The 25,755-nt window shown below is 47.7% G+C and overlaps 1 protein-coding gene across 11 annotated transcripts in view; it reads right to left on the bottom strand.

Moving 5' to 3' along the window:
* Positions 1 to 25,755, bottom strand: part of phc2 (polyhomeotic homolog 2) — a 154,599-nt gene that overhangs the window by 39,861 nt on the left and 88,983 nt on the right. For 8 of the 11 annotated variants that reach the window (XM_033047877.1, XM_033047873.1, XM_033047874.1 and 5 more), the window contains 4 exons: positions 21,676 to 21,834; positions 8,037 to 8,114; positions 6,227 to 6,391; positions 2,076 to 2,228 (listed from right to left, as the gene is read on the bottom strand). In XM_033047877.1, the coding sequence (XP_032903768.1) occupies positions 2,076 to 2,228; positions 6,227 to 6,391; positions 8,037 to 8,114; positions 21,676 to 21,834 (555 nt within the window). The remainder of the gene's footprint in view (positions 1 to 2,075; positions 2,229 to 6,226; positions 6,392 to 8,036; positions 8,115 to 21,675; positions 21,835 to 25,755) is intronic. The other 3 variants (XM_033047881.1, XM_033047882.1, XM_033047883.1) reach the window with 3 other exon arrangements.

The following is a 25,755-nucleotide window of genomic DNA, read 5'->3' as shown; positions in this document are numbered from 1 at the left end:
GGATGGGAGGAGACAGCTAGAGGGTAGAGGAAGGGGAGGAGACAGCACGGGCTAGCCAAATTGGGAGAATTCAATCTGGGGTCCTTGCGTCCTTATGGCATTAACATTGAATTCTCCCAATTTGGCTAGCCCGTGCTGTCTCCTCCCCTTCCTCTACCCTCTAGCTGTCTCCTCCCATCCGCCCGCCCTCGGGCTCCTCCTCCTCCTCCCTTTTTCCTTCTTTCTTTCCCCATCCCCCATCAGTCTGAAGAAGGGTTTCGGCCCGAAACGTCGCCTATTTCCTTCGCTCCATAGATGCTGCTGCACCCGCTGAGTTTCCCCAGCAATTTTGTGTACCTTCGATATTCCAGCATCTGCAGTTCCCTTTTGAATACTGATTGTGGATGATCAGCCATGATCACATTGAATGGCGGTGCTGGCTCGAAGGGCCGAATGGCCTACTCCTGCACCTATTGTAGATTGACTCAAGGGCAACTTTTCACTGAGGGTAGTCCGTATCTGGAATGAGCTGTTAGCAGAAGCTACAGAAACAGATACAATTCCAACTTTAGAAGATATTTGGACAGATATACAGATAAGAAGTGTTTAAAGGTTTGTGGGCCAAATGCAGGCAAATGTGACTAGACCAGAATGTAGACTTGGTCAGCATGAATGTGGTGGGCCAAAGGGCCTGTTTCCAATGCTCTACAGCTCAATGACTCTATGACATGCACAAACTAAAGTAAAATTTGACTATTAACTCGATAAATAGGTGAGTGAATTTGCTGCCCTTGTCCAAACTGCTTTAAATAAAAAATGCCAAAGGACCGGGACATTGATTCCAACAAACACAATGGGACTCTCACAATCTGGTCCGGTGTTGAATGCCAATGACAGTGTCAGCCAGCACAAGGTTTAGTTTCTGCTGATTTGAGAAGGGGAACCAGATCTGACACCCAGGTAAAGATAAAAACCAAACCGATGAGGGAACCCAGCAGGTCAGGCAGCATCTGAGAAGGGAATGGACAAAGAAAGTTTTGGGTCGGGACCCTTCTTCAGTTATGTATTCCCTCCACAGATGCTGCATGACCCACAGAGTTCCTCTGGCACTGTGTGTTTTGTTCAAGATTCCAGTGCCCGCAGTTTGTCCAGTGTGTCCCTTGTGGATATTCCCATCTCAAAGAAAGAAACTCCGGCCAACTCAGCTCTCTGCCCTAGTGGGGAGACCCGTCACGTTCAGTGGACAAAGCTCCAGCCCACAGCAACCAGATTCCACATCTGCATCCTTTGGTCTCCACTTCATCTCTGGCCTTGATTATTAACTCCACCCATCCGCTAATCACTGCTCCTCACTCACCTGGATCCACATATCAGTTGCCAGCTCTTGCCCTGCCCTTTCCCCTCACCACTCTTCCCAGCTTTCTCCCCTCTACTCCGTCAGTCTGAAGGCCCCGAGCTTACTGAAGTTCATGTAAACAATCTCAACTTCTCACAGGTTTGAAACATAATCTTCCCTGAACAAAACTACGATGACTCCTTGTAATCAGCCTCTGCCTTTACAAGTGAACATAAATCCTGTCCCTGCGAGGCCTGGCAAAGAAGATCAGTGGAACTTGCCATCATGTTTTAGTGCAGACATCATGGGCTGAAGAGTCTATTAGTTTAGAGACACAGCATGGAAACAGGCCCTTCGACCCACCTTGACCATCGATCTCCCGTTCACACGAGCTCTATGTTATCCCACTTTTTCAACCACTTCTGACACACTATGGACAATTTACAGAGGCCAATTAACCTACTAAGTTGTACGTGCTGCCACCTTCACATAGCCTTGGATCTTCACACCAAAGTCCAGCTAACTTAGCCTGGAACGCGTGGAGAGACACCACCTCCACAGCTCTTGGGATCTTGACAACAATTTATTTCTCAAATGCAAGAGAGTCTGTTGCTTGGAGCCGATGGGCTAAGTAAGTAGCCTCCACCTTATGTTGTTGAATGAATGGTTTCATTAGGCCAGATGCAAACATCTTGACCCTCCATTCCCGCGAGCCCACCAGACCCCACTGCTGGTGCAGTGGGCGCAGCCGAAAACTGACCTGTGAGACGGATGACTGCTGGTTGCCTGAAGATACTGTGACCTCTGGTTGGACGGCAGCGACGGTGGCAGTGGGCGTGAAGATGAGCTGGGGGGACAAAGGAACAGCACGTCCTAGGGTCCTAGCTACTTGCACAAGGTTACTTTGCTGTGCCTGAAAATTACATGAAATGCGTTGCCTTTACCTTATGTAAAGGTGCCTCGGCAAGTAAAACAACCACAGGTCCCAACCCGTGACTAACATGGTCTCAGGAACTGGGCACACAACTGGCCAGCGGTGTGGGAGGTGTGTGCACCTGAATGGAGAGCCAGTAAACCATACAAACTATTTGGTTACCCAAATATAATTTCAAGTTCAAGTTCAAGTGAGTTTATTGTCATGTGTCCCTGTATAGGACAATGAAATTCTTGCTTTGCTTCAGCACACAGAACATAGTAGGCATTTACTACAAAACAGATAAGTGTGTCCATATACCGTAATATAAATATATACGCACATGAATAAATAAACTGATAAAGTGCAAATAACAGAAAATGGTTATTAATAATCAGAGTTTTGTCCGAGCCAGGTTTAATAGCCTGATGGCTGTGGGGAAGTAGCTATTCCTGAACCTGGTTGTTGCAGTCTTCAGGCTCCTGTACCTTCTACCTGAAGGTAGCAGGGAGATGAGTGTGTGGCCTGGATGGTGTGGGTCTTTGATGATACTGCCAGCCTTTGAGGCAGCGACTGCGATAAATCCCCTCGATGGAAGGAAGGTCAGAGCGGATGATGGACTGGGCAGTGTTTACTACTTTTTGTAGTCTTTTCCTCTCCAGGGCGCTCAAGTTCCCGAACCAAGCCACGATGCAACCGGTCAGCATGCTCTCTACTGTGCACCTGTAGAAGTTAGAGAGAGTCTTCCTTGACAAACCGACTCTCCGTAATCTTCACAGGATGTAGAGGCGCTGATGAGCTTTCTTGATAATTGCATTAGTGTTCTCGGACCAGGAAAGATCTTCAGAGATGTGCACGCCCAGGAATTTGAAGCTCTTGACCCTTTCAACCATCGACCCATTGATATAAATGGGGCTGTGGGTCCCCCTCCTACTCCTTCCAAAGTCCACAATCAGTTCCTTGGTTTTGCTGGTGTTGAGGGCCAGGTTATTGCGCTGGCACCATATGGACAGTTGCTCGATCTCTCTTCTAGACTCATCCCCATCAGTGATACGCCCCACAACAGTGGTGTCGTCAGCGAACTTCTCAGCACATCCATTTGGTCCACTTACTTGCACATGATGGTGTCTGGCTCCTCCGAACTGTTAATTCCCACCCAGTGGTTGCTACACGAAAGGGGTGAAAACTTTCCGGACTCTTGGTGGGTTCCTGACAGATGGACTCCCTCCCGGAGGAGATGTGGCCTTTCACATGGAGCACCACGCACCTCCTCTACTTGGGAGTCTACTTGAGTCCCGCTGCGGAGACCTGGCTGGCGAACTGGTAGGAGCTGGAGACGAAAGTCTCTCCTGGTCGGGTCTCCTCAGGGTCCTTTCCTACCGGGGCAGGGTGTTGTCTATTAGCCAACTAGTGACCTCCACACTCTGGTATCGGTTGACCACGTTGGTCCAATCGGCCCCCATCGCTGGGATCATCCATAGGAAATTGGTGGACTTCTTCTGGGGCAACGGAAAGCACTGGGTCTCTGCAGTGGTCCCGAGGCTCCCGATCGAGGAGGGCGGTCAGGCGCTGTTATGCATTCGCACCCAGCTGGTGGCTCTCTGCCTCAGGACCCTGCAGAGATACCTGTACTCTGGGCATCCTCCCAGGTGGCACGTGCTGGCCACGCACCTTTTCCCAACAGGGCCGCTGCCTTCAAGATGGTCCGTGGATACCGGTGGTGGGCGTCAGTTGTGCTGTCCTGCAGAGGATGCCCGGCTTCTACCGGGACCTGCTGAGAGTCTGGAACTTGTTTGCCGTCGACCGGGGCTCCCCTCCGCTGGCAGTGGGCGATGGCGCGGGCGTGAGAGCGGCCGGCCCTTGTCCTGCCCCACTGGGTTTCCGGGAGGCTCGAACATGTGGAGTACTCGCGGCTGAGCAAACCCCTGCTCAGCCGGGAGTACCCGTCCGACCCAGGCGCCGTAATCCTTCTCAGGAGCCGGTCCCGCACAACACGAGCCGCCTTTCCTCGACACCCTTCATCTCCCTCCGAGACGCAAGGAAGAGTCTCCTGTATGGGCTCCTCCTCCACACAACAATACAATACAATACAATATGGTTTATTTGTCACATTGCACATAAAGTGCAAGTGAAATGAATATGTCAGCAGCTGTACAATGATAAAGAACACACACAAAAACACAATAAAAATGTAACATAAACATCCACCACAGCATTCATCACTGTGGTGGAAGGCACACAATTTGGCCAGTCCTCCTCCATTTTCCCCCGTGGTCGGGACCTCAACCCTCCGCAGCCGTTGCTGCGGGCGTCCAGATGGTAAATGGACAAGGTACAAGTCCAGGTAAGTCCAGGATCGGCTCTTCCCCACCGGAGACCGCGGCTTTAAGTTGGTGTAGGCCGCAGGCCGGCGGTCGAGATTTAAAGTTTAAAGTTCCCGCCGCGCCGCAGCCAGAAGCACCACAGACCACACGGCCGGCGGTCGAAGCTCCCCTCCAAGGGTGATGGTAAGTCGCCACCGCACCCGCGGTAGAAGTTGGCCGCGGGCCGGCAGTGATGGCTTCTTCTTCCCCCGGGTCCCCCATGAGGGATCCTGGGCTGTAGACGCCGCACCAGCTGAAGCTGTGCAGACCGCGCGCGGCTTCAGGCTGCCGGCTGCCCCGGGCCAGCGAAACGGAGCGCTCCCCTCCAGTGAGCCCCAGCCGCTCCCCTCCAGCGAGCCCCAGCGAGGGCTCACCCGCTCTACGCCGAGAGTCCACGCTGCGCCCGCCGCTGAAGCCCCGGGCGCGTCTCCGGGAAAGGCCGCGCCGATCATTGCTGTTAGGCCACGGGGGAGGCGACCTGGAAAAAGTCGCCTCTCCATGGAGGAGGCGGCCGAAACGGTTTCCCCCTCACCCCCCACACCACCCCCCACACAAAACACACAAAGAAACATTAAAAACATACTTTAAAACATACTAAAAAAAAATAAAAAAGTTGAAAAAACTAACGCGCTGCTGACAGGGCTGCCGCCATTGCAGCGCCCCCACCGTGCATTTCCTGGCCCTGGTCCACCATATGGGTGCCTCTAAGCAGGGATTTTCTTCCTCTACATCGGGGACCTGGGGTGGAGGGTATTACACTGAGTAGTCCCTTGCAACCTGTTGTTCTTGCGGTTCACAGACTTGCTAGCCGCCTGCCACTTTTGCGGGCTGGAAGAGTCTGTGTTCCACGTGTGTATGGAGTGTGTGAGGTTGCAGCCCCTCTTTCAACATCTAAAGCGTCTGCATGAGTGTCTTTATGCAAGTGTGTCTGCAAGAGCGTGTCTTCACATTTGAGTATGTGTGTGCATGTATATGTATGCATCTTCAAGTTTGTGAGAGAACATGTATGTATGTATGTGTGTGCGTGTGTGGGCACATGTGCATGCATCATGTGACTGTGTGTGTGTGTAACAATATCAAGGACACTTATTAATGCTGCCTTCTGGCTATTGCCTGCTATATATAAAACGTACTCAGATTTACTGCTAAGTAGAACTGTCTAATTAAGTTAGTTAGTTACCATGTTAATGGGCTTCTATAATTATGATCAAATAATGCAATTGGAGAAGGGCACATCTCTCTCAAGGCCAAACTACACTCATGCTCCCCAATGAAACTTCTGCCCAGATCAGCATTGGAATGGGTATTCTATGCAGATTAGTTTTCCCTGCATAATATTAGACTGGAATGGAAACGGGGAATCCAACCGGGCAAGAGAGGATACAAGTGCTCCCCAAGCTGGAGTTTATATAGGAGAAGAATAATAATCAACTCCCCAGAGGATGATCAGAAAGGATCAAAGGTTGCGGACAGACTTTGTAGTAAATGTTGATTAATTAATCTTCAGCGAGTAAACGTGCGGCACTGGCTGAGATTAATCACGTGTGCTGCCTGTTGCCCTTTAGGAAGATACATCTTTAAAATCGCACCATGACACCGGACACTTGTAGAAGTGAGCACCAGCTCGCTGCTTACCATCTGCGCCCGAAGGTACATCTGAGCCTGGCTGGCAGTGAGCGCTGGGCTGGTCGAATTTCCCAGAAGAACGGCCTGTTGAGCAATCCCTGTGGCACCAGCCGAGTTCACACTCTGCGCCCGGCTGATTAACTGCGCCGCGGCAGGGGACGTGGCCAGGTTAATCTGGATCAAGAGGAACAGGACATTCATGGTTAACATTTCAAAATAAAGAACAGATCTCCCTGCTGTGCTCCCACTCCCTCCCAAGAAAGCAGTTTGGAATTATGTGCAGTCCTGGTCGCTTCATCGCAGGAAGGATCTGGAGACTTTGGAGAAGGTGCAGACGGGGTTTACCAGAATGCTGACTGGATTGCAATGTATTAGCTATAAGGAGAGGTTGAACAAACGTGGATTGTTTTCTCTGGAGCATCGGAGGCTAAGGGGGAGCAGATAGAAGAATATAAAATTATGAGAAGGATAGATAGGGTAGACAGATAGAACCTTTTCCCTCAGGGTACCAATGTCAAAGACTAGAGGATGTAGCTAAAGGTGAGAGGAGCAAAGTTTAAAGAGATATTTTTAAACATGGAAAGTGGTGAGTGATTGGAATCTACTGCAGGGATGGAAGCAGACATGATAGTGGTGGTTTTAGACAGCACATAAAGATGTAGGGAATGGAGGGATATGGGTCACGCGCAGGTAGTGATCAGTTTAACCTGGCATCATATTTGGCATGGACAAGGTGGGCTGATGGGCCTATTCCTGTGCTGCATTATTCTATATTCTTTAAACTAGACAGACTAAACATGGAGCAGGTTCCCAATGACAGGAGAATGCAGAAGCCATCGCCTTAGGGTGCAGGGGGTACAGGTTAGACCCGAGATCTGGTGGATGCTGAAGCTGCAGAGTTCTCCAGCACAGAGCGCAGTGGAAGCCAATTATTCTGTTATTGAGGAGGAGCTTGGCATATTTATTGGTATTAAAGTGGTCAGGGCATATGGAGAGATGGTGGGAACAGTGACTGAGGTGAATGTTCAGCCATCATCATGGTGGTGCTGACCAAGATAGACCACATGGCTCCTTCCCACTCTCTATGTAAAAGGGGGGGGAATGGGAGAGAGCGTGATTGAAAACTTGAATACTTTTCACCGCAAAATGTTGGGTCACACCTTTACCTTCAAATGCATGAAGAAATGGATTCAAGTGAAAAACACATCTGCATTCTCTCTCTTCCTGTTGCCTCCTGGTGCAAGGGTAGACCCTGGCAACACTCTCACTCACTGCAGTTATACAGAGCTGAGGAGAGGCCTTTGCCACAGCGTTGTGCCCTGGTCTGGTCTCCTTACCCAAGGATGGATGCACGTTGATAGGGACACAGCATGGAAACCGGCCTTTTGGCCCACCAAGGTTATGCTGACTTTCAACCGCCCATTTACACTAACCTAATCCAACTTTATGCTCTTCATATTGTTATGTATTCTTCCCAGATTCTACCACTGGAGGCAATTTACTGCGGTCAATTATCTCCTACATCCTAAAGACAGGTAGGTTCGTAGGTCAATTGGCCTCTGTAAATAGTGTGAGGGGAATGGATGAGAAAGTGGGATAGCAGAGCTAGTGTGAACAGGACGGTCGGCGTGGAGGCGATGGGCCAAAGTGCCTGTTTTCACACCATCTTTCAATCAATCAATACAGTCAGACTCAAACACATTTCTGTCAAGCTGGAACCTCTGGTTTTGGGGATATGATTAATTTACTCCCAAGTATTTGGTTTGTCGCTCCCCATCCCGACCTCCTGTGCAAATAGACACTTGCTGCCAGTACTTACAGTGTTCTGAGAAGAGACAGGTTGCTGAGATACACTCCCATTCGGTGAAGAGCCCTGCCTGGTTGCAGCTAAACTAGCCTGCAAAATACAAGAGAGGTGACTTGTAGACAGGACCTCCTGAGTACAGACACATTCAAACAGGAGCCCACACAGACTCAAAGACAGGAACCCTTTACCTTCCTGGAGAGGTTGGCAAATGTACCGTATTTCCCAGCAAAGAAGACGCTATTTTTTACCTTAAAATAAGGCCCGAAAATGTATCTGTATGTTGGAGGCCAAAGGCTAGATTGTTAGTCAAGAAAGATAGACTTGGGCCAACGCGCAAACTGCAGCCAGTCCTGGGGCACGCAGCTGACCTGGGTGTCACAGCCAGTCCCGGGACACGCAGCTGACCTGGGCGCAACAGCCAGACCTGGGCTCTCTCCCTCTCTCTCTCTCCGTTATCCTACTTCAGCAACAGAACGCTATGGACGACCTCTCGCACCACCCTAGAGTTGTATTATAATTTTGTTTGCATTAATGTCTTTTATTTTTTCAGTCCTCTTCTTTTCACCGTCTTATAGGAATTATACATCAACTATGTAATATTTGCGAGTGTTGTCTGTGTGCCCGTGATACTGCTCCAAGCATGATTTTCGTTGTACCTGAACCTCGGTGTACTTGACAATTAAACCAACTTGGCGTGACTTGATTCAACAAGGCTTCAAGAGATGATCGGGCTCATTTGACTAGAGCTTAACCAGGCATCAGCGGTGTGAGAGAAGAGAGGTTCACAGCCTCACAATGACACCGAATGGACAAACCTGAAATCACTTCCCCCTTGTGTCTGCTCTGCCATTTAACAAGATTGAGCCTTATGTGAGCCCCGTCACCGTTACTCTGCACTCTCATCTTCTCCTGGTAAACGTTCACACCCTTTGCTTATCAATCAAACACTGTTGCCCTTGGAGCAAGAGTTCTTGCACCCCAGAGAAAATGCGGCAAAACTCTCTGATGTGTGGCTGATGCCGTATTTTTAAACCCCAAGTTCCCCATTCTCCCAAAACCCTATCCCTTGTCAAGACCACACAGGATTAATTAGGTTTCAATCAAATCCTGTCTCACACTTCAAAACTTGTGGATAAATCCCAGTCGGCCCAAGACAAGTATCACGTTCCAATAAATCGTCTTTCTAAAGCTTGCACAAGTCATTAAGAGAGGTGAAGAAGGCATGTGGTATGCTTGCCCCTCATCGACCGATGCAATGAATACAAGATTTAGGAAATCATGTTGCAGCTTTATAAAACTTTGGGCAGGTGCATTTGGAATATTGGGTACAGTTCTGGTCGCCCCATTACAGGAAGGATGTGGAGGCATTGGAGAGGGTGCAGAAGAGATTTACCAGAATGCTGCCTGGATTAGAGGGGCATTAGCTAAAAGCAGAGGTTGGACAAACTTGGATTGTTTTGTCTGGAACGTCAGAAATTGAGGGAAGACGTGATAGAAGTATATAAAGTTATGAGGCACAGATAGGGTAGACAGAGACTAGACGGCATAGCTTTAAAATGAGTGGGGCAAAGAAAGGCGATGTGGGGGGTGGGGGTGGAGGTTTTTTTAACACAGTGTTGGTGTCTACAATGCACTGCCAGGGGTGGTGGTGGAAGCAGATATGGGAGTAGGTGTTTAAGAAGCTTTTAGATAGGCACATGGTTATGCATGGAGAGGAGGGACCTGGATCACGTGCAGGCAGTGGAGATTAGTTTAGTTTTGAGATACAGTGCAGAAACAGGCCCTTCAGCTCACTGAATCCTCGCCGACCAGCGATCCTGCACTATCCTATACACGAGGGACAATTTACACTTTTTACCAAAGCCAACTAACCTACAAACCTGTATGTCTTTGGAGTGTGAGAGGAAACTGGAGCACCCGGGGAAAACCCATGCGGTCACGGGGAGAATGTACAAACTCCGTACAGACAGCACCCATTGTCAGGATCGAACCTGGTCTCTGGCACTAAGGCAGCAACTCTACCACTGCGCCACTATGCCGCAATTAAGCATATCATGTTCAGCATAGACATTGTGGACGGAGTGATTCCTGTACTATACTGTTCCATGATCTACATTAATGCACTTCAGTAAGGAGACTGATCACTGTGCACAACACCGCCGATGAGCTTTCAGCAATGCCTTGAGACAAACGGTTAAATTGTGGTTGATAGACATGTTTGCTACAGAGTGGCAATTGGCTGCACTATCGATGCCACACAAGAATCAGCAGCAGTGGGAGGTGACTGGGCTGATGCAAGCAGCAGAGTTTGCTGGATGTGGCAGCAGAGTCTGATCTCGACCTCCCACATGTCTGTGACTGCCTGATGCCCGATTTCCACAGAAACCGCTGAGTGGAAGCAAATGTTTTGTTCAGGGCAGAATTGATGACACAGAGGCAGAGGGTGCTTGCTGTGAAATGCAGCGAGTCACAAAGTGGGGCAAGCGTAGGCTGAATGTTGATTGCACTTTGCCTGCCAGGCCTGTAGTGTCATCCGCTTGAGGTGCTGCTGTTTTGGAGCAGCATGTGGAGAGAGCAGACACAGCTGCTTCCTCCCGGCACTGGTCCGCCATCTGCCGCTGCACGCACTGTGACAACAGACCGCCAGCCAGGCAGAGTCACCAAGGACACGGACAAAAGAGGGAGAGAAAGAACCGTCAACCCGATCAGAAAAGGCAACTCCCGTGATGCACCGAAGCTCATTCACAGGAGCGGTCCCCAAACAATGTGAACTCTGACCCAGAAATATTGGGACAGGTGTCTCCGGTTGAAGGAGAATCTTCAATAAAAGATGGATTGTTAGCGGGCTGCTCAGCTGCCTGGGCTCCCAGTGAAGGCCCACAATGGAGGGTGCAAACTCACCGTGGACAAGAGCAGCAGAGGGGAGATCTGGAAGGGGTTGCAGAGATGGAACGGGTGTAGGAGCCAGAGGGGAATAGAGAAGCAGGGAGGGGTGTAACAGCTGGAGCGGTTCAGAGACAGGGAGAGGTGTCAGGGGTGGAGGAGTTACAGGAATAAGAAGGTGTAAGTGCTGGTGTTACAGAGATAAGGAGGGGTGTAGGGGCTGGAGGAGTGTTGCAGGGATAGGGAAGGTGTGGGTGCCGGAGGGGATTACAGAGATGAGGAGCAGTTTGGGGGGGGTGTACAGTATGTGGGGGCTGGAATGGTTTAGAGATCGGGAGCATGTTAGTTGCTAACGAGAGTTACGGAGATATGGAGTGGAGATAAGGAATGGTGTAGGGGCTGGAAATTGAGAAATACAGATAAATTGAGTTGCAGTAGCCCAGAGGGGGGGTATAAGGGAGAATGAAGGGATTTCAAGGATATGCAGGTGGTTTTTCGAGTAAGGGAGGCTGAGGAAATTGGAAGGGAATACATGTCTAGGGAGCTGTGCAGAGGGTGATGTGGAGTTACAAAGGTAGGGAGAGGTGTAGGGGGTTAGAGACAGGTAGCAGTACACACTTACAAAATATACTGCAGATACTCACTGGGACTACTTTAGCATCTCATAAACCCCCCCATCACAAGGGCAACAGGCTTATGGGAAACTATCCCATACAGATTCAGCTCCGAGTCCCACATCATTCTGATTTGGAAGTAGATAGTTTGTGCTTCCTTGTCGCTGAGCTGAGATCCTGGAACGATCTCCCAGGCAATCTTACAGAGGCATCTGCACCAGGAGGATGACAGTGGTTCATGAAGGTGGCTCACTCCCACATTCTCAACATCAGCTGGTAAAGGGAAATAAATCTGGCCTCAAAATCTTTGACTGATGAGTCAGAGTCATACAGCATGGAAACAGGCCCTTTGGCCCATCACCATCCATGTCAGCCGAGGTGCCCTGTCTTAGCTGGTCACCTTTGCCGGCATTTGGCTCCTATCCCTCTTAACCTTTTCTATCCATGTCTCTGTCCAATGTCATAAACATTGTTATTGTACCCACCTCAACTACTTTTAGGTTTAGGGATACAGTGTAGAAACAGGCCCTTTGGCCCATCGAGTCTACACTTACCATTGATTCTATGTTATCCCACTTTCTCATCCACTCTCTACACATTAGTGGCAAGTTAGAGGCCAATTAACCTACAAATCCACACGTCTATGGGGGGGTGTGGGATGAAGCTGGAGCACTGGGAGGAAACCCCCGCAGTCACAGGAAATATCTGCAAATAGTCTGCAGACTGCCCCGAGGTCAGGATCGAACCCGAGGTCAGGAACGAACTCGGGTCTATGGCACTGTGGGACAGCGGCTCTACCAGCTGCAACATTGTGCCATCGACCTGATGAATTAAACATACCTCGTTTTCAAAAGGTGCTTAGGTATGTTATTCACCATTTGTAAAAAATATTGTGAAAATCTTTAACAATATCCTTGAAGGATTGTGTCTCTACCATATATTACTATTCAATTTTGGGGGGGGGGGGGGGGGTTTGCAAGGTTAACTATCCCAGGGCAGTTTCATGTTTCTCTCAATAAGTAGAGTAAATTCCAAGTTTGGCTTCCTAACTCCTTCAATTGACTTTGGACAACAGCATATTGATTGGACTGATCTATTAATAAATTTGCGCAAAGTTATCTCGGATACATATTGACCACAAACCTCTTATCCCAATTCTTCCTTAACTTGTAACACAATTTTGCCTTTTAGATAGACACAGAGACATGCAGGGAATGCAGGGATATGGATTATGTGCAGGTAGATGAGATGAACACAAAGTGCTGAAGTAACTCAGCGGGTCAGGCAGCATCTCTGGAGGACATGGATAGACAGCGTTTCGGGTCAACAGCTTCTTCTTTTTCCAACCCAAAAGTTTGTCTGAAGAAGGGTCCTGACCTGAAATGCCGCCTTTCCATATCTTCCAGAAATGCTGCATGACCCACTGTGTTATTCCAGCACTGTGTATTTACCACAAGATTCCAGCATACACAGTTCTTTGTGTCACCAGATGAGATTAGTTTATCCTGACATCATGCTCAGCGTGAACATTATGGGCCGAAGGGCCTGTTCTATGTTTTATGTTCACAATCATCAGATAGTTTTAACAGGAAAATTGCTAATCTGGAGTCTGAAATATGCAAGTACGTTTGAGCCCCGGGTCAATTTCTTTGGGATTCAATTAAAAAAGTGCTCGTCTCTCAACTCATTGGTCTGATTATTTCCGTTAAACTTTACAAAATCAACTTTACAACTGTGCTCCGCCTATGTAGAATACTGTTAGCAATGCTGGTTAATTCACCAGCAAACTGAGAACATTAAATATTCATTAAATTGTTAAGACATAAAACCACAGTGGAATTTCCATTCTAGGTCATCCCCCCTCCCCAGATAACAAAGTGTCCCAGATTCTGACTTTTAGATGCGGTACAATTGCGCCCTCAACACCAGAGTCACCGACGTGTACCATAATGAATGGGATATCGAGTTTTATTCTCTCAGGCTGGGGGAAATCTGTATGCAGTAACTTGACTTCTTATGCATAGGTTGAAGGTGCAGGGAAAAATTCTGATTGCCAGCAAGATAAATAATTAATAACAGTACTCCAGCTGTGCTTATTAATAAATTCAGGCTGCTTTGCATTAAGCCATTTTCAGAATATGTAACCAGTGAGTTGTATCGCAACAATCCTGCCAATTCGATGCAAGCACTAATGCAAGTGAATAAATAATGCAAACCATAACCAATAGGTGCTGCAGGAGTTGCTGGATGCAGGTTAAATTCTACTCTGACAGGCCACACACAAAGCTTTTGGATATTTTCTTTCAAATCTCTTATTTCCAAGATGTGTGAAGCTGCTCCACAAGGTTTGTACAGGTGGAGCACAGAATCAACAAACTGAAGGGTGCAGAGGTTTTGGAGAGGGTGTAGATTACCAGAATGCAGTCTGGATTAGGAGGTGTTAACACAAGGAGAGGTTGGACAAACTTGGAATGTTTTCTCTGGAACGCCAGAGATTGAGGGGAGATCAAGAGAAATATAATGAATTATGAGTGGCATAAATAAGGTAGACAGTCTGAACTTTTATTCCCCCAGGGTAGAATTGTCAAAGTACAGATGGCAAAGTTTTAAGGTGACAGGGACAATATTTAAAGGAGATGTGCGGGACAGGGTTTTTTAAACATAGTAAGTAAGTTTATTGGCCAAATATTCACATACAAGGAATTTGCCTTGGTGTTCCGCCCACAAGTAACAACATGACATACAGTGACAGTTATGTAGGATGGTGGGTGCCTGGAACACACTACCAGGGTGTCAGATATGAAAGTGGTGTTTAAGAGGCTTTTTGATAGGCACATTGATATGCAGGAATGGAGGGATATGGATCACATGCAGGCAGAGATTCATTTCTCTTGGCATCATGTTCAGCAGGTAAGTTGTGGGCTGAAGGGCCTGTTCCTGTGCTCTACTGTTCTTTGTATCTTTCATGTTTTTACTGCACTGGGACTTTGTGCTTAAATCCAAATCCTGTTCTTCAAGGCTGTGTATGTAAAATCCCTTCAGTGAATGCTTTCTGTGCCTGAAGTTTCACGATTAATTTCTAATTAATTTCAGCACTAAGTGATTTCAAATGATAAAAACAGTCCCTTGAATTTTGAAAAATATAGTTGCTGCTCAGTTAAACCACCACATAAATTTGTCTTGCCATATTGCTCAGATATTGAGTAGCTGAGATATTGCAGGAATATTTATTACCAGTCAAACATTACCTTTTAGGAACAAAAACAAACTGCTGGAAGAATTCAGCGGGTCAAGAATCTGGACAGAACACATTTCCAGTTGGAACCTTACTTCAGACCAGAAATGTTGTCTGTCCATTAACCTCCACAGATCCTGCCTGACCTGCAGTTCCTCCAGAACTTTATTCTTTGCTTAGGATTCCAGCATTTGCAGTCTATATATCTCTTCTTAGGATCTCATTTTATCAAATGAATAGCCCATATTTAGTTTAGTTTAGAGATACAGCGCAGAAACGGGCCCTTTGGCCCACCGAGTCCACGCCAACCAGTGATCCCCGCATATTTACACTAGGGACAATTTACACTTACACCAAGCCAATTAACCTACAAACCTGCACGTCTTTGGAATGTGGGAGGAAACCGAAGATCTCGGAGAAAACCCATGCGGCCATGGGGAATACGTACAAACTACGTACAGACAGTGCCCGCAGTCAGGGTCGAACCCGGGTGTCTGGCGCTGTGAGGCAACAAGTCTACTACTGCGCCACCGTGCTACACTATTCCGCTGGAAGCACAGGGAGATCGATCAACAAACATGAAATCAGTGTTAACTCTCCTGCCTAGCTGGTGATGTGACTTGTACACAGTTCTAACACAGGCTCGATCTGTCGCACAGATGGTCATGCACACCTCTTTACATCCACATGGTGGAAATACCAAAGACTAGAGGGCATAGCTTTAAGATGGGAGGGGTAAAATTTAAAGGACATGCGCAGCACTTTTTTTTTTAATGCACAGAGTGAGGGTGGCTGGATGGAGCTGCCAGGCTCGGTGGCGTCGGTAGATACGATAATGGTATTTAAAAGGTTCTGGATCGGCACATGGATATGCTGGGAATGGAGTGATATGGATCAAGTGCAGGAAGAGGAGATTAGTTTATCTTGGCATCCAGTTTGGCACAGACATTGTGGGTCAAAGGGCCTGTTCCAGTCTGTACTGTTCTATAGACACAAAAAGCTGGAGTAACTCAGTGGATCAGGCAGCACGTCTGGAGAAAAGGAATAAGTGGCATTTTGGGTTGAGACCCTTCTTCAGACTGAGATGGGGAGAGGGAAACTAGAGACATGAAAAGGTACAGAACAAAGTGGATGGCTCTGTTCTATAGAACATACTGTTCGATGTTCTAGATTTTAACATGCAGTTGCATAGCGAGAGATATGCTCTGAGATCTAACATCCAATCCACACCAGACAAATGCAAGCTCCTCGGAACAACAGGGCACCTTGAAAGCTGCATGCCTGCTGCCCATGTACATCCGCCACCTATCACCCTGTACCATCACACAATGGTTAATATAATGCCCTTGACCGCTTCCCCAAGGAGGACGAGGCCTCTGTAGCATTGTTATAGTGCAGCAAATGGACTACCTAGATAGCGAGAAAGCTGGTCATTATCTCACGGATCACAGAACTCCCAAGGCAATTAGCTCATACTTCCTCCTCCACTGGGTGAAATCTGATCCAGAAACTACTCCTATTTAACCACTTAATTCTGGCTTTGTTTCACCAGTTCCGACCGACTGTGCTTCCTCCTAGAAACCTAATCCAACCGCCTGGGGAAAAGCACTGTGCTTCTGCCCCGCTAGATCTGACTGTAGGCCCTCGAGTGTACAGTCCACCTCCTCTCTCTATTCCTGGCTCCGTTCTGCAGACAATCATCACTTACAAATTCGTCTGAAACGCAGCACGAGCTCTAACCCACTCACTGCCACTTGAAGCACTTATCAACATCTCTGTCTTCAAGAGGTCGAATGTGTTTTAAAAATTTAATCCAGAGACTTTTAAGGTTTCAGGGGTGGGGGGGGGGGTTGTCAACTAATTACATCTGTCAAAGCAACAACTTGGTTCCAATCAGGAATCCAACATCCCGAACTCCAGTTGATGGACAAGGTGTCGACAATCCGCTTCCAAGTGTGACGTGCTTCAGTTATCTCCAACCTCAAGACTCAGCGCGATGCCAGCAATTGTATGGTGTGCGGCAGACAATGTATTGAACTTAGACAAAAGTGCTGGAGAAACTCAGCGGGTGAGGCAGCATCTATGGAGCGAAGGAAATAGGCAACGTTTCGTCCCGAAACGTTGCCTATTTCCTTCGCTCCATAGATGCTGTCTCACCCGCTGAGTTTCTCCAGCACTTTTGTCTACCTTCGATTTTCCAGCATCTGCAGTTCCTTCTTGAACAATGAGTTGAACTTTGTCAGTGGGGCATGAATCCTGCCTGGAGTTCATTTATTTGACACTTCTACGACTGCCGCTCACCAACAGCTGACGCTGCTCACCAGTGGGACGGCTCCTCCCATAATACATCGCCCGCGGAACGACTCGGTGCTTCTGCGGGTGCAGGAAATATTGAATTAAGAGTCACGTCAAGAGTGTTTGTCACATGCACTGGGAACAGAACAATGAAGTGAGTTTAGTTTAGACTTTGGAGAAACAGCATGGAAACAGGCACTTTGGCCAGCCCAGTAAAGGCCAACCATTCACACTAGTTCGAAGTTATGCCACTTTCTCGCCCACGCCCCACACACAAGGGGCAATTTACAGAGGGCAATTAAACTACAAACCCAGACATCTTTTAAGATATGGAGGAAACCCACACAGTCACAGGGAGAACGTGTAAACCCCACACAGACAGCAACCAAGGTCAGGATCAAGCTGGGGTCTCTCGTGCTGAGGCAGGAGCCTGAAGACCATGACCCCCTTTTCCCCAGCAACCACCAGGCTCTTGAACACTGCACAACACTAACCTCAGCAACAATGATTGTCTAAGGACTGTGTCTTTGGTTGCACGATAGACTTTAGTTTTTACATCATTATGATCACCTAGTGTTATGGTTATTAATTTATTGCATTATTGATTATTATATTTACTTTGTGTTATTGTGTTTATGGGCTTGTTAAGCAGCAATAGGTGAGAATGTCATTGTTCCATTGCTGGCATATGTGACAATTAATCACTCTTGTCTCTCTCTTGACTTGAGTAATGAAGGACTCTGAAATTTGCACTGCAAAGGATATTGATCTTGACACTTCAGAAATGTGTTTGAACTCGGTGCATGCCTGCCACTTGGAAGCATAACTTGACACGAATCTATAAAGCAAATACAATTGCAAAGAGGGCAAGTGCTTCTGCTAGGAGAGGCCTCTCACACACAGTACCCTAGGCACAGACTGCAGATGTTCCCTTGACGTGAAATGTGATGGTCGCATTCTGGAGCGCATCCATCAACAAAGGACTGTTGATAGATTGATGACCTTTCACTAGGAGCACAGGTCTCCTGAATACACGAGCTCAAGCACTTCATGATGAATTTAATAATTCATTGTAAAGATCAGATTGACTTGTCAATGCATTCATGAGTAGATGTGTGATGCAAATTGTAAATGCAAACAGCAGAAGAAATAACTGTGTGATTTTAGCAGTCAGTCACACAGAACAGAAACAGGCCGTTCTGCCCATCCTTCAATGCCTGTCCTATTCAAGTGTCTGCCTAAATGGTGTTTCATCATTAATGTTTTATTATTATGAATGTTTAGTGTTTTCTGAGTCATTCGTAACTGTCACTGTATGTCATGTTGTTACATGTGGGCAGAGCACCAAGGCAAATTCCTTGTATGTGAATACTTGGCCAATAAACTTACTTACTTAATGCCTCTAAAACATATTGTATCAGATTCCACCACCTCTTCTGGCAACACATTCCAGATATCAGCCACCTAGATCCCCTTTAAAACTCCCTTCTCTCACCTTAAAACGATATCCTCGTGCTTTGAATACCCTCATCATGGGGAAAATAAATGTTGGTCATCTACCCTATCCAAGCCTCTCATAATTGTACATACTACTATTAGGTCAACTCTCAGCCTCCTTTACTCCAGTGTACGTATTTAACATTCCCGACTGACAAGTGAATCCATGACCTCCCTCACCTTCCATCTGAAGATGTGTAGTGGACCTTGGGAGCTGTGGCATCTCACATGCTGACATTCCCTCCTCCCAAGTGAGATGATCCATCCTCCCCTTTTATTCCTCTTCCCCAAAGCCCTTCGCAACCTGCTGCTTATAAATGCAACTGCAACTATCAAAGGGAACTTCCACAACACAAGCTTGGTGATATCCTGCTGGAACTCTGCAGTTCTCTCACTGCCGTGGTGTTACACAGCAGTCACATCAATGCAACAATGCTGGTCAAGGCAAATCATTCCATCCTGAGTGAAAAAGCAAACAGCACTCTCCCAAAGCGATGGTCCGTTAATTACACAGATGAAATACAAATTAAAGAGTGTCGTCAAACTCTGGGGGACGAGATCTGTCAGCACCTCTGTTCTTGGTGCCTGCTGGATAATCAAACCGACTGCAGTGTTGGAGCTGCTCTGGTGGCCCTGCTGATCAGTCCCCATCTGCAAACTATCGTCCCTTCACATAGAATAAACAGTGGCACTGACAGATCCCACAAACATGAAACAGAGAACAGCGTTATTTACATCAATCTTCTGCCTGGTTCCTGTTGCCCCTCATTGGATTCATTCCTTCTTGATTCCAGAGCTTCTCCAGCCAAGCCCCTCGTTCTACTCTCTGCAAACCTGAATCTATCACTGCCTATGATACTGGTTGCCTTAACCGTTGTGCTCACTGATCTAGTCAAGAATATTTCATTACCATCTGTACCGTCAATGAAATGTCATACTTGCCGCATATGTATAGGCTTATTAATGCAATAACGCACAGATAAAGTGTAATAATCCACAACACAATACATTTATAATTGGTAATACTCAGTAACCAGGCCATAATAGCACACAACTGAATTTGAATATAGGCTCTTACTGGAACTTCGTCACTCCAGCCTTCCCTGGACAGCAAGCTCGGGAATTCTCTCCCCAACCCCTCCACCTCTGTCTCTGTCGCACACAAAGACACTTCTTTCAAACCTCCACCCTCACTCAAGCTGTTGGACAGCTCTCCTGATGTGGCTGGATGCTCTACTTTGCTCTCTGGTGTTCCAGTGAAATTCAATGGGACTGATCCAACATGCGAGGACTACAGTTACATTTATCCCAACAACTACTGCACCCGAAGTGATGGGCACAGAGAACAAGCTACCAGAGGAAATAGTTGAGGCATGTGCAATACCAACATTTAAAAGACCTTTGGACAAGTACACGGATAGGAAAGGTTTAGAAAGGATACGATCCAAACGCTGGCAAATGTGACGAGCTTAGGTGGGAAATCTTGGATGTGTTGGTCCCGAGCTGGTTCCATGCTGTATGACACTGATGATGTGCTGAATGTTTATGCTGATGTGAAGGGAGCGCAACAATTTGGCATTCTTTGGGACTTGATGGAAGATGACTGTACTGACGGTGGTGGGGGGGGGGGGGGGGGGGGAGGGGAAGAGGGGAGAAAGGAGTTGGGTGTCAGGGATAGTGGGGGAAATGTCGGGGGGAGTGAACTGGGATTTGGTTGTATTCCATCAATATTAGGTGCTGCCCACAGCTTGAATACAAATAAATAATTTCCCTCTCTCTGCCAGTGTGGTCTCTTGAGAAGACACAAACCACAGTCTGTGTGTAGGTGATTCACCAAGTTATATCAGTAATATTCAGGCACCCCTAGTGTTCCTTCAGAATGAAACCAGGCACATAGTCACAGGAGGTGCTGCATATTTATAACTTCTACAGCTGGTGATTAATATTGATCGGTATTTAAGCTACTCCATCCACTTTTTTTCAAAACCACTGACTCTTGCCTCCACACGCGAGTGCATCAAGATGTTTCTCATCAGTCTCTGCAAACCCGAGCTCAACCAAAATGCTGCTTCAAGTGGCTCAACTCCCAACCTGCCCATCACCCGACATAGACACATGCTGGCTCTCAACACAGCCCAGTCTATTGCACAAACTAACCCACTCCTCTCCCCCCCCCCCCCCATTAACTCCATCCACACTTCACTGCCCAGCGAGAGCAGCCAACATAATCAAAGACCGCTCACATCCCGGTCATTCCCTCTTCTCCCCTCTCCCATCAGCAGAAGATACCAAAGCTTGAAACTATGTACAACCATTTCCGAGAACAGCTTCTTCCCCTCTGTTATCAGATGACTAAACCGTTCTCCCCTAAGCTACGATGTCATCCCAATCATCTAACGAACCTCATTGTCTTAATTATTTAATCTGCATTTTCTCTGTAATTGTAATGCACAAATACTGTAATACTATATTCTGCAGTTAAAAAAAAAAAAATTTGCACTACCTGTTGTACTTGTGGATGGTTTGATCATACCGATGTATCGTACGATTTGACAGGATTGCTAGCAAACAAGGTTATTCACTCTATCTTGGAACACATAATGATAATAAAACAATAGCAATTGCTTCAGGGAACTTTTTTTCACTTGTGCACAAGGTCAATCTGTTCCACAATAATGCCTATAGCCTTACCAGCCGTTGCGTATGTTCTCCCCCTCGAAAACACGCCAACCAGCATCCATCAGGATCAAATTCCATCTGCCATTTCCCTGTCCAACTCGCCCAACATCACCCCAATGCTACCCACCTCACTGTCAACAACTCGATTGATGTCTCCTGATCTCAACACCTGCTCCATCCTTGCTGCAGGGCTGCCCACAACTGAAGCACCCAAGTCGTTGTCTAATGCATCCGATGTAACCTTGCAGCTCCTGTTTCCATACGAGATGACACAGGTTTCACCCTGCACTACAAAACCTAATCTATGGTTACAGATGAGGTTTCAGCACATTACAACAGCATGAGATTCCCCTGAGCATGCTAGTATCAACTTTAATGCACAGCACATTGCTTTCCATCATGCATCAACTGGGAATGCATCATCTCCCCCACCGTGTCTGTTGCTTACCTGCTGCACAGCTGCCAGGCTCTGCAGCTGCGCGCTGCTCAGGTGTTGCTGTTGGAGGGCTGCAGTCTGCAGCATCAGGTGCTGCTGTTGCGCCGCATACATCTGCTGCAGGTACTGGGCGGCAGTGTTGGGCTGTCGGTGGAGAGCTTGCTGTATCACCTGCGTAAAGGGAAAGAGTCGGGTCAGTCACAGTCGTAGCTGGTCAACATCCTTCATAATATCAACTGGCACAAACCCAACGCCAACTGCCCCAAACCAACCAGCCTACGTCCATTGCCAACCAAGCCCAGCCACATCAACTGCACACTGGACTAAACCAAACAATCAATATCCACACCAAATGCCAATCGAGTACAAGTCCAACAAGGACCCTGTTTCAAAGTAAACACAACCAGCATTCATGTGTACCCTAACCACCACCAGCTCCCCTAGCACCCTCATGCCCAACCCCACTGCCCCCTCGCCCAGCCCCACTGCCCACTCCCACCATCCCCATTTATAAGCCGTAGACCAGAAACCTTAACTTTTGTCCCTCCCTCCACAGACACTGCCTGAACGCTGTTTCCAGCACTCTCTGGGTTTATTTTAGACTTCCAGTGTTTGGTTCTACACTGCTGTTCTGGGAGTCACAGAAATCAGGGTGAACTCGCTGCGGAAGATGGCCGATTTTGATAAATTGGCTCTCACAAGGCACTAACCAACTTTCGACTGACCCCTCCCGGGGAGGGTGAGAGGACGAGAGGTCAGGTTTTTGCATGTCAAAGGTGTTCTGAACAAAATGAAGGCTGTCTCCAAGCTGTCCCTCTCTGTAAGACTGAGTGCTCTCCACCCCTGCCCCCAACCCCACAACAATCCCTCACTAGCAAACAAACAAAGCTGACAGTCCTCCCAGGGGAAATGACTTCACTGCAATCTGAAAGAACGAAGACTGAGGAAAAAAAAACAACCAGCACAGGCAGCATCAGTGAGCGGGAGGAAATATCACATCTTCTCAACCCCCACCCTCACTGTGACCAAAGCAGTAGCATGGGTAGGGATGGGGTCAGCCGCTGACAGCTCCTTAATTCACCAGCACACTGAACCTCAATTATTTCACTGAGATCCACACAACACTATATTCTGCACTCTGTTCATTTTCTTGTTTGCACTACCTCATGGATTAGTGTATGCTATGATTTACCTGGATAGTACACAAATAAAGATTTTCACTGTAACAATAATAAACAAATTTTAATAAACCAATTATTTGTGAACTCTTTCAGTTGGAGTCAGAGGTGTTCAGCACAGATATGAACTTTTGGCCCACCTTGTCTATGCCAACCAAATTAACATACTAGGTAGTCCCACTTGCCTACATTTGCCACATATTTCTTTAAATCCCTCCTATCCATTATCCTGTCCATAAAAGTCATAACTGTATCCACTTCTATAGCTTCCCATGGCAGCTCATTCCAGAAACAGACTATCCTCTGAATGAGAAAGTTGTTCACAAGGTTCCTCTTACATGTCTCCCCTCGCACTTTAAGCCTATGCTCTCTAGTCTTAGAATCTTCTGCCCTAGGCAGAAAAAAAGAGCAAGTGCTCATTTATCCATGCCCCTCGTAGTACACTTCAATAAAGTCAGCCCATGGCTTCCTACACACCAAAGAAAAAAGTCCCGGCCTCTCCCAACCCTGCAACTCAATCCCGCAAGCCCAGGTAATAATTGTGAAAGGAGTTGTTTTAAATCCATATCCTGAAACACATCAGGACTTGGTAAATGGTTTGTAGCCCTTGGGCCATGAACGTGAGCTGGGAGTCACCAAAGGAACAGATGCTCTGGGCCCAGCTCTGTAAAGAGTAACCCCATCCATCAGGCTCCACATCTGTGCACAGCTGTATTGGCCAATTTATCCACACAATCACCACAGCTGGAATGAGATGGATTCCCAAAGACAGAGCTTGGAGGGTATTGCCCATCTGGGTCAAGACACCTCCACACTTGACCCCACACTTGGCTCACCTCCATTCGTACACTCTCAATTAACCCAGGAAAGGGGGGGATTTGCATTGCCCCACCTTACCGTCTGCAATCCAGAGACCCAAACCAGAGACCACAAGCATTGCTGAAGGGTAGACTTACATCCTTCCTGTACCGTTCATAACATCCCAAGGATTGACAACCAACGAAGTGCTTCTGAAATGTGGTCAGCAACCATGACATAGCAAATCTGGCAGACAAATTGTTCACAGCAAGATCCCATTCAGCAGTGAGATAACCATCAGGCCACCTGTGGCCATTGGACAGATACTGGACCAGGATACCAAGGAGAATTTTCATGTTCTTCCAAACATTCCCAAGGATGCATCACATCAGAGGACACCTTCGTAGAGCAGCCAGGATACCAGGCACCCCCATGGGGAGGGAGAAGTGGGACCAGGAGGGGATTTTCAAGCTTGTGGAGATCGGTGATCGACCCGTCAATAGTCGGGGAGAAGCTGCGGTTCCCTGGCACTGAGTCGGCCAGGGAGTTAGCTGGTGACCATTCAAATTTGTCCATCATCAGCATCCAGGATGAACACATCTCACCCAATGGGACCCTCTCCTCACCCTCCCACATCAAACCTTGCAACTTGTATGTGTCTCCTTCTGAACCCCAGAGTCAATCACATCCTTACAGATTAACGCAAGGAACCTTTAACCAACCAGCAGTTAACGGCTACACAGCAGTGCGGTCCAAATGAATGGGTGGGAAACACAGAACAGTACCGGCTCTGCAGGCCACAATGTCTGTGCCAAAGACAATGCCAAGATAAACTAATCAGCTCTGGCCTGCACATGATCCATATCCCTCCATATCTGAATTCCCCTTAAACGCCACTACTTTGTCTGCTTCCACCACCACATCTGGTAGCGCATTCCAGGCACTCACCACCCTCTGTAAAAAAAACCTTTCCCTGCACATCTCCTTTAAACTTTGTTCCTCTCACCTTAGCGCTATAATAATAATAATGGATGGGATTTATATAGCGCCTTTCTAATACTCAAGGCGCTATGCCCTCTAGTCTTTGACATTTCTACCCTGGGACTTTCTACCCGGACATTTCTATCAGACTGTCTACCCTATTTATGCCTCTCATAATTTTATATACTTGTATCAAGTCTCTCCTCGACCACCGGCACAAACAATCCAAGTTTGTCCAAACTCTCATAGCTAATATCCCCATATCCTGGTAAAGCAGCATCCTGGTAAACCTCTTCTGCACTCTCACCAAAGCCTCCACATCCTTCCTGTAATGGGGTGACCAGAACTGAAGGCAATACTCCAAAGCAGTGGGGGCACTCAAGTCAAAGCCTCACTACACTTGGTCGATATCACCTTCTACTGCCCGGGCCCAGGGGCGGTCCAAGATTGATCAGCACCTGTGACTGGTAAGAGTTGGACTTGGGGGCCAGAGTCAACCGCAGGAAAAAGCAAGATCGTGCTCTTCAGGAACTAGCCTGAACAGTCCACCTTCCTCCACCATCCGGTCAGACTTCGTGAAGATGCTGGAGATCCCGTATGGAAGGAAGGGGCAAAAATTGGCAGAGTACACTGCCATGGTGCATCGGAGATTCGGAATGTGGGAGCGGCGCTCCCTTTGGATGGTGAGCAGGAACTGGATGGGAGGGGCTCTGGGTGTTGCTAGGCATGCGTGGCCCATACCGTAATCCATCTGGAGATCCAGTCAATGGGGGACAGCGTTCCTAATGTTCCCCTCAGCCTAGCCACCACCTTGTTGAGCGGCTAGGTCTAACCACTCGAAGAGCAGGGATAGCCAGGCAACACGTCACCGCACACCGAAGTTCTGGCCTTCTCCGGCGTCGCGAAAGATAAGCTGGGTCTCATTACTGCGTAGTCTTCCAAACAGCTGGACTTGCCACACGACATGTCCTCCACGGAAAGGTTTGTTCAGAAAAACACCTTTGACCACAGGTCCAGAGGGCGTGATCAGCACAGGATCAGGTGCTGGGATCAGACATGATGGGGTGCGTGGCCTGCAGTGACAAGGCCCTTCCAGGGCGGATCCTCCCAGCACAGCCAGAGTCAGGCACGAGGA

This window comes from Amblyraja radiata, chromosome 31 (genome assembly GCF_010909765.2).
Source record: "Amblyraja radiata isolate CabotCenter1 chromosome 31, sAmbRad1.1.pri, whole genome shotgun sequence".
In the NCBI taxonomy this organism is placed as follows: Eukaryota; Metazoa; Chordata; class Chondrichthyes; order Rajiformes; family Rajidae; genus Amblyraja; species Amblyraja radiata.
The sequence above is the reverse complement of the archived record's forward strand: the minus strand, read 5'-3'. Positions and strand labels throughout refer to the sequence as shown.